Source organism: Camelus ferus, chromosome 3 (assembly GCF_009834535.1).
Source record: "Camelus ferus isolate YT-003-E chromosome 3, BCGSAC_Cfer_1.0, whole genome shotgun sequence".
NCBI classification, from domain to species: domain Eukaryota; kingdom Metazoa; phylum Chordata; class Mammalia; order Artiodactyla; family Camelidae; genus Camelus; species Camelus ferus.
The window spans coordinates 31,748,413-31,761,913 of NC_045698.1; the positions used below are offsets into that span (position 1 = coordinate 31,748,413).

Sequence of the window (13,501 nt, forward strand, 5' to 3'; positions counted from 1 at the left end):
TTATTTACTGCTGCAAATCTCTACTTGGTATATTTTGAACAGGAATAATGCTTAATAGCATTTCTACTGCTTCCAATATTTAGAATGGGAGTAAGCACACTGAAGGACCAAGAGTTTTACTCTCTGTTGAGATTTTACATATTTTAAACAAGTAGAGACTTTTGTGATAACAAAAATGTACATTTCTATAAACTTTATAGTTTTAAAGTATGTTCAACAATAGTTTCTCATTGGAGTCTCAAAACCATTCTATGAGACTGGACAGAAAATTATTATCATCTCCACCTACAAAGGAGGAACTAGATTGATTTCAACCATGATTTCTAAATTCCCTTGAACTATTTCCCAGGCCTATCCATTTGGAAGGACATACACTTTCAAGCTTGGTTTTCAAAGCGGCCGTGTTTAGGATGCCTCATTTAGAACCTCTCTTGACCCTCTACCGCACTCACCTAGTTTATTTCTCTCTCTTTTGTTTTTTTGGTCCCTACTATAAATGCTTCTAATATTGGATTCAAGACACTCTACTGTTTTTTCTTACATGTTTGTTTGTTCACATGTTTGCTAAATTGGAATTCCCTTGAAGGCATAATTTAACTCATTTAACAAGTATTCTTGTGCCCCATTATTTTCCCAGACACTATGCTAGCAGCTGAAGACACAGAAAATCTATGGTTTCTGCCCTCCTGGAGTTTAATATGTGGCTGGGAAGGCAGGCATTGTTTAAGATAAATTACAAAAGTTACGCATTTTACAAAGCAAAAGCATTAGGGGCTATGCCAGTATATTACAGATGGAACGAACATCACCTGAGAGATTAGTTAATTCCACCTCGAGGTAACTTAAGTTAAAGTCAAAGGAAAAAAATGTGATTGATAAACTGGGGTTGGCTAAACGAATAAAGTTCTTGAAAAAATGAATAACATATGTAAAGGCCTTAGAACAGCATATATGACAAACATAAAGAGGTTCAGAATAGTTAAAAAATAATGAGCAAGCAGTTTCCCAGGCTGACCTGGGAAAAACTCAGATTTCAAAGGACCTTGAATTTTGGAATTTGTCCTAATGATAATGAAAAGTCACAGACATATTTTCAGCAGGTAAATGATATGGTAATATTTGCTCTTCAAAAATATCACTTTTGAGGCCCTAGGAAGACAAGCAAAGGGGAATTTTTAAGCCTAGTCATGAGTCTACTATAAAAATGCAAATGAGAAATGATTGATGTCCAAATCCTTGGACTAGGATGGTGACAGAGAAGATTGAAGAAGTACTAGAATGCAAAGCACATTCTACAAAGGAGAAGCAGGAGAACGTGGTCATTATTAGCTATGTAGAAAGAGAAGAAGTCCAGGAAATCTCTCAGATTTCTGATTTGAGCAACAGGAAAGAAGAGAGAAGGAGGAGATACGAAGGGGAAATGAACCTACTAAGCTTGAAGAGCTCAAGTGGTATCTTTATAGAGATGTCACACTGTCATGTAGATTTTGAGGCACAGGGGTACATAACTTGGAACCTTTGGATGCAAGTCTGGTTGTTATCAACCTGTAGTCTTGGAAGCATATAAACACATGCAAAACAGGAACAGACTAGGCAATGACTGGGGCATTTAGAAATTCTAATGTTTTAACATTAAATAGGACCTGAACGTTTCAAATTTCATCATATGTTTTAGCATTAAACTGATATTTCTATGTTAAAAGCATCAGGATCACATAGATCTGCAGCAGTACATTAGCCAAAAAGCATTTATAGAATTATCTGTCTTGCCACTGACGCACACATACATACACCCACACATACATACACCCACACATAGTTTGTTAATCTCTTATTAATTGTGTTAATAATACTTCCTATCCAAATAAAACTCATCATCACTCGGTACCTTAGCACTTCAGGGTTTCTGTTAGAATATCATCTTAAGAAATACACAATATGATATTGGAAACAATTCTCTCAGAATGAAAGTTATGTTTTTAGAGAATGAACTTAACAAACTCTTTCTTTAGCCTGAGCATAGATAAAGAGAAAAAAATCTTTACATATATGAATACCTTCATTGTCTGTTTCATCTAGACATAGATAGCCAAGCAATTAGGTGATTCTAAGGGAGTATAAATGAATAATTTCCAAGAAGACAGTTTCGGTATTTCAGAATACAGAACCCTGAAGTAACACAACCAATAGAGGACACCTAGTGGTCTTTAGCAGAACCAATATTTGCCTGCAGAAAATATTGGGCAACTTACACATACACATGCAGTAATGCTATTGTTAGTCAGTGTGCCAATCTGAGAAACACAACATTATGACTCCTACAATTATAAATATTATAAGCATATATCAATTTAAATATTTCAAAAAATTTCCATGTATCTCACTTCATTTGAACCTCGAAACTGTTCTATTATTTATGTAGACATAAATAAGTCACCTTAAGTGCTTCTCCCTAGATTAAATAGAAATTGAAAGGCACAACTTGAATAAACACCCATATATACTAATCTCTAGCATAGGATCCATTTTACACCATGTTTCTGGTGGTGTGAAATGTAAATCTCAAATATAATTGTATCAATGATATAATATTATATCAACATATTGTTAATACAATATATTATATTAACAATTATCAATTATATCAAATATAATATTTAAATTGTAAAACACTACAAAAAGACTTCATGTAACGGCATATCATATTTTATTATTTGATACAAGTATTTCAAGGGCAAGAATACTCACTTGGTAAAGATAAACCTCCCTTTAGATATCTAAAAAGAATCCTGCTTGATGCTAGCTATACATAAAAAATTCAAATGAGTGACAAATTCCTCTCCTAACTGGTATTATTAGCTCTAGCCTCAGTTGTCTCCAATCCTCTTGACTCTGCAGCATTCTAAAATGCAAATCCCCTGCCTAAAATGCCTCAGTGTCACCTTACTGAGAAAGTCCACCATTAACAGGAACTCTGGTCTACCCCTCCAAGCTCACCGCCGCTGCGTGTGAGGTTCTGGAGGTGCTAGGCTGCGTGTGCTTCATGTCTTTATGAATGCACTCCACTGCCCCACTTTGTCCAGTTTGGTCATCCAGACTCCAGCTTCAAAACTCAGTTCAAGAATTTCTGAAGCTTTCTTCATGTGCAAAAAAAGCTGCATTGTACACTTCCTCTTTTATGCCACCATTTACCACACCATCTGGGATTATTTGCTCATATGTCTGTTTTTCCTACAAAGTTGGGATCTGCTTTGTATTCTCATATGTAGCATCTGCAAAGAGAAGCTACTCAGTAAATGCTTGGGATTGAAGAAAGACTCTTTCTTTGTAATTATATAATGGATTTAGAATGTGGAGGATTGCCATGCACTCAGCAGACAGGTATGTTCAGATAACCTATTGTATTTAGAACTCTGTCCTAGTGTACAAGGAGATTCAAGGGCAAAAGTTGATACTGACTCTTCCCTATGGACATTTATGCCCAGGAAAAGAAAAGGAAATGTATATACGAGTATTCACCAAGCTGTGAGCATGAACAAATGCAGACAGAGCCAGCAGAATTGGTCAAAGTGTAACTACTGCCCCTTATAGTGCAGTTCACCAATGTAGGATATTTTCTGGAGAAAATTTTAGCTGAATTTTAACTGAATGCTAGGGAAAAAAAGAAGGCTTTCCAAATCTGAGGCATGGCACATGCAAAATTATAGAAGCAGAAAAAAATCATACTCTGCAAGAAGCATTATGAAACTAAAACACAGAAAAGAGCTGTTGGGTGCAAATATGAAGTGACAATGGCGAGACGGGGGAATGGTTTGCTGGAGAGCCTTGAAGGCACAGCAGAGAAACACAGATTTGATGTGATGGGCAATAGGGAGCCTCCCGAAGGTCTAGTAGAGGGCAGGTTTAGGGAAACACTGGTGTTACCTTACAGCAAGTCTTAGAATTCTATATGTTTTCTAAAAAATGGAAGTAGTTATAATATGTATTGTATGATTATATGTAAACAATTTATAGCAATAGTTAATTCTAATCCAAACCAATTAGAGTGCTAAAATCAATCAAAGACAGAAACTGCAGTCTGTATTAGCTACCCATAGAATAAATTTTCTTATTAATGTTTATTAATGTACAGACATAATTTGTACATAAATCTGCCCCTAAGCCAATGTAAAAATCTAATATTGATTGCTAGAGGAGCACTGCAATGTTCCGGGCACATTATTCATCTGAAATTGCTACAGACACATACGAAGATCAGAACTACAGGATGCTTTTCTTGCCTCAAGACAGGTGTAGTTAATTGTGACAGGTCTAAACTCTACCCAAGGAAGGTTGAGGGGATAGTTCATGAGGAATGAAAAATAAAATATTACAGATATGTGTTCCAAAGCGATGGTTATTATACGAGTATCATGAGTTTACCACACTTTTTTTACACTGCCATGAAGAATCTCTACTTTCTGTGACATTGAATCCTACAAATAGAATAACCATTACAGAGTAATAGTTCCCTGTTCAATTACTGTTCCCTCAATATCTAATAATTTCAAGGATCATCCGCCTTTGGTAAAATAACTGGGATCAGCAGCTGTAGCATTCTATGTTCCTAGAACTCTTCACCTTTGCTAACCGAATAATCTACTTACTAAGCTCTTAATCTACCCTCTTGGCTTGTGATTGTCAAAAACTGTTAATAATATTCCATTTAATTTCTGAGGATTTCCTCACCATATGTCTCTTTCAGGAGGATCACAGAGAACAGGTTCTCCCTGCGATATGTCACAAAATAGCACTGTGCCCTGGGTCACTGACTTCACTTGAAATATAGCAATAACTAACAACAACAATGCTAAATAAAGGAATTATTTTTTTAAGTCAAAATACAAGAGTGGGAGAGATTCACCTGAGTTTTCTGGAAATTACAGAGAAAAGATTTTGCTGGCCTGATTTATCTAAATAATTGCCCCAGATTTCCACCTCACCTGGCAATATATCTAAAGTTTCACTACTGTGAGAGAAGCTTAATTTTGCATCCTAAAGCCATTGATCCTATCATTCCCTTGTGAAAACAACTTGCCCCCTCACTTCGTCACACAATGCCGTTTATAAGTCAGTCGGCCAAATCAGCTCTTTCCTTCCATACTAGCGACTACTCAACTTTAACAAGGATGGTAACGTAAGAGCTAAACTTTAAAGTTTCTTTATTTCATTCACAATATTTCTCTAATTTATCTGGCTTTGGCACTTCCTGTGGTTTTTCAGTTGAACTTACTCAGACCAGGGGAAAAAAAAAAGTGTATCACTGAAGATGAAAGCAGCTTCCTATAGAAGGCAGGCACTTTCCTTGGGAATGATTCATTCAGAACAGTGGCAGCTTCCAGACTTCACACATTACTTCCCTAAATCTGCTGGATTTAGCATTAGCCAGCTTGGTACTAAAACACTCAGAACTCAGAGGCGTGTGGGTGAACCTACATCTTCCTCTGCACTCTTATTCCAAATGCTCACAGAGCAACTTCTGATTATTTGTTGTATTTCTACTTATAAACACATCCTGGTGGCATTTATAAAACTAAGGTAGAGATTTACCAGTTTGGAGCCATTAAGTTTCTTTGTGATTTTGGTTTCAATCATGGAGGTGATGAAATAATAAATCCATATTAAATTCTGCATAAATTACTACTGTTTTTCCTCTATTTAGCAGTATTAGTAACAGGCATTAAATATGCATGATATATGTGATATTATATGGGGGTATCAAATAATCAAGAAAACATTCTTCATTAAATGAGCTTATGGTTCATTTATTATCAAGGTCATTTATTTATAAGAAAGATCTTGCCAACTCACAACTCTAGCCTGAATGTGTTTGATTACCAAATGTCTGTAAGTGCATATCAAATTGCATTTACAGTACTGATGGCAGTGAGCCGCTGTTCCTGAATTGTATCATGGCATCTTTAAAGCACCATCAAGTTACACAGAGCTGGGTGCCTGTGACCGCTGCCAGGAACCGCGGGACATCAGCGTTACGGAGTGTCCTCATGTATGACCGCCTAGCCTCGCATTTTATCTGATAGAACACCATCTGTTCATCCTTCTGCCATTCTCTAGGGTAACTAGGTTAAAACTACAAGACATTAAAATAGTAGCATTGTCCACTGTATTCTTAATTGACTGGGTATTTATATCAGTGATTTTTCTTCTCATAAGTTACTCATTAAGATACTTTTTGTGATCATGTTTTAAGAGGTAAATATTCAAATCTTACATTGCTTGGACCATAAAGTTTAGTTAAGAAAAGTTTTCTACAATTTTTGATTTTATATATATGTGTGTGTGTGTGTGTGTGTGTATATATATATATATATATATATATATACACATATATAAATAAACTGGTATAATATTAAGGTTATTTATCATTGAAAGAGCATATGTTACAGTGAGAAGCTGTACAGTTTTGTGGTTAAGAGCTTTGGCTTTAGAGTCAGGTTGCCAAGGTTCAAATCCCAGTATCCCCTTCCTATGAACCCTGTGAATCTGGGCAAGTTACCAGAGTTATTAGGAAAAGGCAATTAACAAATCCATGTAAAGAGTCAAATACATTATTTGACAGATAACAAGCCCTCAATAAATATTAGCTATTATTCTCAATAACCATCTTGTTTTGATAGTAACATATGCATAATGTTTGAGAACTAACCAGTTATTACATTTTAGGTGGAATGTGCTATACAGAGACACATTACAAGATGAATCCAATTTCTCAAATGTGCTTCATTTGATTTTAAATATAATCCGTATTCATATTTTAAGATGATCCATTTTTATGCCTTTTTAGCAGTGTCTTATGCTGTGTCTTATTACTGTATGTCATTTCCTGAAATTCTATGAGCCAAAATGTCATTGACAAGCACACACAAACACTGCTTCAGCCTCACAGAAAGCAGAGCTAATGTTCACAGAAGTTCCATTTTATGACTTGCTCAAACCTAAATTCCAAAACATAATTCAGCCCAAAAATGCTAAAAGCATTTATGTAGCTAGTGAAGTGATAATGAATCCCCAGCCAGTATATTGTTTTCTCTAGCTCAGGTATAGGCACTCTGGAGGCCTTCCTGACTCCCATTTTTGTACAGACAATAAAATTTAGGTTATAATTAATTTTTGAGGGATAGGAGGAAAAGAAAACAAAAAAGTTAATATGCAAACTCTGGAATTAGGGACATAAACTCCTTTGCTTGGTAATGGTACCTTTAACTCAGATCTTTGGAAACTCCAGTCGTCTGAGCCTCTTTAGGTCCCATCAACTGCCTAACAGCAACAGATGCCCTAGTCAGCAAAATACTGGCCAGATTTACTGTATGTATGTATTCACTGCACTATTTGTGTTTTCTATGTAGTAATTTCCCTCCTGGGCATGCTGCTTTTCAGGACTATGAAATGAACTAATAGAGAGAAATTATAATAAATAATTATAGGCAAAGAATAACAATGAGCAAAATTATCATGCTAAAGTCAGTCTTTAAATATGCAACTTGAAAATACTAAGAAAAATCTGTTTTCTTCAAACACAAATTCTCTGATATTTCAACATTAGAGGAAATATATCCTACATTACTTCACAGAACTAATGATACAAACTAGGTTAGCAATCAGACCCTACACATCTTCATCAAGGATAATTCTTGATGTATTAGATAAAACAACCTAATATTAGATATTAGATAAAAACAGCCTCCCATGGTGAAGAGGGGCTGCATTGGTTAGGATAAAAATTCGTTGATTAAAGTAGATTTGTTTTTAAAAAGACTGAATTGGCATAAAAAAAGTGTTTTACAATCACTAATTTTTCCAGTTCATTCAAATCCAGTATTTTACCGTATCTTTTGAAGATAAAAATATATCACTTATGTACCAAAAAGAAAAATAAATGAAATTTTTCTTCTTGAATTTCATAAAACTCATTATAAATAGCACAGCTGTTCATTTTAAAAGTTACAGTTTAAAATCTCATGGTATACTTCAAAAAAGTAAAAGACATGTCTTACCTCTTCCCACTGATGTATGTATCTAATTAACCTTGAAAGTCGTAATAAACGCAAGAGACTGAGAATTTTTGTAAACCTCACAATGCGGAGCGCCCTGGCTGTCTTGTAAACTTCTGAATCCATTCCTTTTTCCACAATGAGAAAGATATAATCCACTGGGATTGATGAGATGAAGTCAACCACAAACCAGCTTTTTAAGTAATTCATCTTGATCACTTTAGGGTCCAGGATGATTTCAGAACTGTCTTCGTTGACAGTCCCAGTCCTGAAATTCATGATCAAGTCCAAAAGGAAAACTGTATCTGAAGCCACATTGAAAATAATCCATGGTGTTGTTGTCTGTTCTGTAAAGAATGTGATTCCAACTGGTATGATGACCAGATTTCCAACCATCATTATAAGCATTATTAAATCCCAATAAAACCTACAAGAAATTTAAAAAAAAATCAGATTTTAAGATGTAGATAGTCACCAGCCCATTCTCCTCCCTCTGCCACCATAAAAATTATTACTGACTTATGGTTAAATAAATGAGTAAAAGAACAAAGTGTTGGTTGTTGTAAATAAGGTAATTCCTTCAGTGGTCATAAAATTATAAGTAAAATTCCTAAAGCAAAGCATTGTGATTATAGAATTCTAAAAATTATTTGATGTAAAGTATTATAGAAATAAATTCAAGAACTCCCATACCCCCATCTATCTGTTAAAGAAGCAAAAACAACCCCCACAATAGTTAACTATGGATGAAAATAAGGCAGAAGACCCAGAATATCTATCTTAAAAAAGCATTTTTGAGAAGACTCTTTGGAGGTGCTTTGAAGTACTTTATATATAAAATTATCAATCACAGATTAAAATGACCAGTAATAAATAAGGCACATGAAAAACATTGGTACTGCAAATTTATCTCTAGGAGTAAAGATTAGGTTAATCATGAATTCTTGAATTGCCATAGCTTCATGGTACTTCAGATATTTATACTTAATTCTTCTTAATTTAAAACACAAAAACTCACTTTGTTCTGAAGCTGAAAATATTTGAACAGATTGGTTTGAAACTAGAATGTACCTAAAATTTTCATTTTATCACTGCTTCAATGAGCAACTACTTTAAATATATTGCCACTATTATTCCAAACAGGTTTTTTTCTTTAAACTTTCTGATTTAATTTTCAACACAGTTATAATCACTAACTATCTTTTCAAACATTCTTGTCTAACCTTATCTTAAAATTGTGAGAAAACCAGGAATTTTATTCCAGGTTAACATAGCATAACTAAATTCATCAGAGATTATTATAATGTTATTTTCATTTGGTTTCTTTCAAAGTCTACTGACACCATAGTTAGACTAGGTAATAGACAATACTTGTTACAGTATAGGCTTATAAAAATGAAGAAACACATCAACTTATACAACTCTGTAGTCATGAAATAAGTCTCTGGAAACATGAGCTGCTTCAGCCTGCTGGAAGGTGTCTTCTTTTGGCAATTGTATTACATAGATGGCACTAACTTTCATAACAGAAATTTCTGTTAACCAAGAAGTTTTTATTTTACATTAATGCTCCTGCTTAGACCATTTGGGCTACATTTTGGTAAGGTATACATTTGCATAAACCTTTCAAAGCTACTATCATTCCTAATTATGAATGACTCCTGGGATAAAAGTAGTAACACAACAAAAGAACTCTAATAGTCCTACTCTCCCATTGTTTCTACCCCCGCCCCAGGATTATGCAAAAGATAAGCGTTTGTCATTTTGAAGGTTTCACCCGTCTTTTTGTTGAAACCTAGCTACAGAGTTATGGACAAGCATACAAATGCCCATATCAGTCATACACCATGTACTGGCAATATCAATGAAATCTTTTCTCTTCTTTTTTCTCCTCTCCTAATGGAAATACAAAATGTGCCACTTAATACACTAAAGACAGGGGAGAGATGGAGAGGAGATGCAATATTGCAATAGCTTTTTCACAAAGAAGTGATGTCACTGATCTCCAAAATGAAATCGTGTGTGCCCTGAGGATTTTCACTTTTCCAGACACTCTTATCAGTCTATTCTGTGGGCTTCTCTCTCTGCTTTCCCTTGGAAGGCAGCTGTTCCCCTGGGAGTCACACATAGCCCTTTTATCTTCTGTTCTACACATGCTCTTTGGGCAATACTATACACTCATTCATGTCTTTAATGATTAATTCATAGCAGGTGACTCCAAAGCGTTATCTCCAGTCCATTCCTGTCTTCTAAGCCTCCTAATCCTTATAATCAGCAGTCTTCTAAATCTGTCCCCTTGCATGTCTCACACTTAGGTCAAACAGCATGCCCAACCTCAATCTCCCATCTCCCCTCCCACTAACATCTCTCAGATGTTCCCTATGTCAGAAAAGGAACAACTCTGTATCTGACTTGCAAGCCAGAAAACTTGGAGCCATCCTAGAGAACTCCTGGCCCGAAAGCTACTCAATCTCATTATTCAATCAATCACCAAGGCTGTTTGGTTCTATCGCGTAGATGTAAGTTATATTCATCCATTTGCCCTTTACCATTCCCACTGCAGCTGACTTCAACCAGAAATTTTCACCAGCTGTTTAATTTGGAGACAAGTCACTTAAATTCCCTAATCCTAAATTTTCTCAGCTGTAAAATAAAGATTATTATAGAACCAAATGCGTAGAGTTTTAAAGATTTAAAAAAACCACTATATGCAAATCACAGATACTAGCATAGAACAAGCTGTGGCACACAAGGCTGGTGGCATTCTTAGTATTCATTCACCTCTCCTTACTTACCAAAAGAAATCCAATTTTGTAAGGAACAGCCAGGAGCACACTGGAAAATACTCACTTTTACATACATCCTGGTATTTCTGTTGTTAAGATAGAAGCTATTTTTTAAGGAAAAATCATATTCTATCCCTCTTAGTCAATATAAATGAGAAGAATAAAGTGCCATCCACTCTTTATGATAGCAATAACACCATAGCTTTTTATTAGTGTTGCTTAGTATGGATTGAAGCCATTAGATATCTCAGTATCGATATGAAGCTCCATTAAACCTTATAATTTTCTTCCAAAGAATCATTGACTCTGTTTTACAGACACAAGCACAGACCATGCTATAGACTCTGCATAGTGTAACACTTTCTTTTGTTAACACGGATTCATTCCTTAGCTAGTCAAGGAAAACACAGTTATCACCCACACTAGAAGTTGCTTTAAAAAAACAGCATTGAATATGTTCCTGAAAACTGACCTCATGAGACTCTTATGCCTCCCTGTCCAAGAGTTTTTCTTCTTAACCCTTTGCTCTAAACATTTCTCTTGGATACTCAGGCCCTCCCTTTTCCTTAAGTCCCAATTTCTATGTCTTGTACATTTTATTACGGAATTGTCTTTCCTACCCACCCTCTCTTTTCATTCCCACCATTACCCCTCTAGTTGGGGCAGAGCTAGGTCTTGTTTGGAATACCTCAAGAGCCCCCTGTCTATGGGATCTGATCAATTCTACCCAACAGTCCCAGAGCAACCTATCTGACACGTAATTTGCCAAGTCAGAAACCATCATGGACCCTCAAGTAAGTAAAAACAAGTTAGCTTGGTTCTCCAGGCACTCCCTGATGCAGTCTCCTCCTCCCTTCCTGGTCTCTTCTTTAACACTTTATGGCAAATACTGATCACTCAAGCAAGTACTTGCTCCTACCTTGCCATCATGCACACCAAGGAGCAGGTACAGGAGATACGGTTACTTCCATTCCACCTGTTCTTTTTCCTATTAGCATTCTACCTATCCTCCAAGTCCCATTCTGGCAATGAATTTCTTAGTATTTTTTTTAAACCACACCCAGAGTAACGTATATTTTCTGTATGCTTCTTATTTTACTTTTGCTTTTGTTACCAATTATTTGTCTTTGTTTTCTCCAACATTACTGGATTTAAGTTCTTTGAAATTCAAAACTCTCTCGTTTTTCTGTTTAACTTCTGCAGTAATGTAGACAGTATCCGGGACAGCCAATGCTAAGAAGATACATTAATTGAATTTTAAGTGGAAAAACATAGTGGGGATATTTAAAGAAATCCTTTCTAATAAGCCAAAGGCCATTAATGCAGTAAATAGTTTCCTAATTTTTCTTCTTTTTAACTCTGGATTTTTAATCACTGAGGGTTTTTGTAACATGGGTTACATTAAAATAAATAGGAAGTGATTTAAAATATGCTCTTAGGGTAGATAACCTACAAACAAAACAGTTTTGGATTTGGCAGCTGGTTTTGTATGTTAACCCCCACCCCCCACCCCCTTATTCATCCTGCTCTAGAGAGACAATATTTGTAAAAGATCTTGGTTGGACTCTAAGGCAGACTATGGTTCAAATCCTAGTTTCACTAGCTGTATGGTTTAGAAGGTTCCTTTCTCTGTAAAACCAGCAAAGTAGAGAGGGCACTCACTGGGAAAGCAAGTCTTTGATAATTACAGCAGAATAATAACCTAGGGAATCATTTTTACCATATACTGAAAGTAGGTAAAACAGACAAAATAAAATGGCATTTTAACTATAATTACTATATCATTAATAACTATGATCACTTTCATTACTAACAAATAATGAATTTTCATAGATAGATTATTTTTATGTTAAGAATCCATGTTCCCCTTATAAGTTTTTAGATGAGAAAAAAGTGGCATTGCAAAGATTAGTCCATGATACTAAACTATAAAGAATTCAGAATTCAGCCGTGCTTCTTTGGATCTCTCCAAGGCTTCTGGTGAATAAAGACCATCCCACTTCCCCAACAAGAATTTCCCACCATCCTTCAGGATCCCCTCCCACCTTATGGCTGAAATAATCTGATGTCAGATATTTCTAACCTAAAGCCTTAAAAAGATTCAAACAACTGCTAGAGGTGCTTATCTTTAAATTTTTGTCTCTAAATATTGAGTGAAAGTTCTCTTCCCTCATCTCTCTGAGTAAATAAATAGTTGTCATTAAATGGAATGGGGGGAAGGACTTCTGGTTAAACCTTTGAAATGGTACCACATTTATACATGGCACTATTTTACCTATGGCTGACGTCAACTGATGTGACAAACCTGTCCCATGACACTTAAGGCTCACTCCTAAAAATTATGTTTTTAGATATCAAACATTAATTGGGCATACATCTGTGAATCAACTTATTTATCAATCTTAAACAAATAAACAAATGCCCATCTGGATTTACTTTTTATAAAACACACAGTCCTTGCAATTATCTTTCAAATTTTATTTAAAACTAATTCAATTTTTAATAAGTCCAATTAACAGCCTCATTATTGAGCACATATCTCTTGAAAAATAACATGGAGTATCTTCTTTTAAATGCTATGTCCTCTTCCTAGTGCTATCTGTGGCAATTCATCCCATCAGGTCTCAGCAGCCAATACCTTATCTTTTAGCTGATGGGTTCTCG

The 13,501-nt window shown here is 35.3% G+C and overlaps 1 protein-coding gene across 1 annotated transcript in view; it reads right to left on the bottom strand.

Annotated features, from left to right (window-relative positions):
- Positions 1-13,501, bottom strand: part of HCN1 (hyperpolarization activated cyclic nucleotide gated potassium channel 1) — a 325,260-nt gene that overhangs the window by 273,710 nt on the left and 38,049 nt on the right. The window contains exon 2 of the mRNA XM_032471845.1: positions 8,055-8,478. Within this exon, the coding sequence (XP_032327736.1) occupies positions 8,055-8,478 (424 nt within the window). The remainder of the gene's footprint in view (positions 1-8,054; positions 8,479-13,501) is intronic.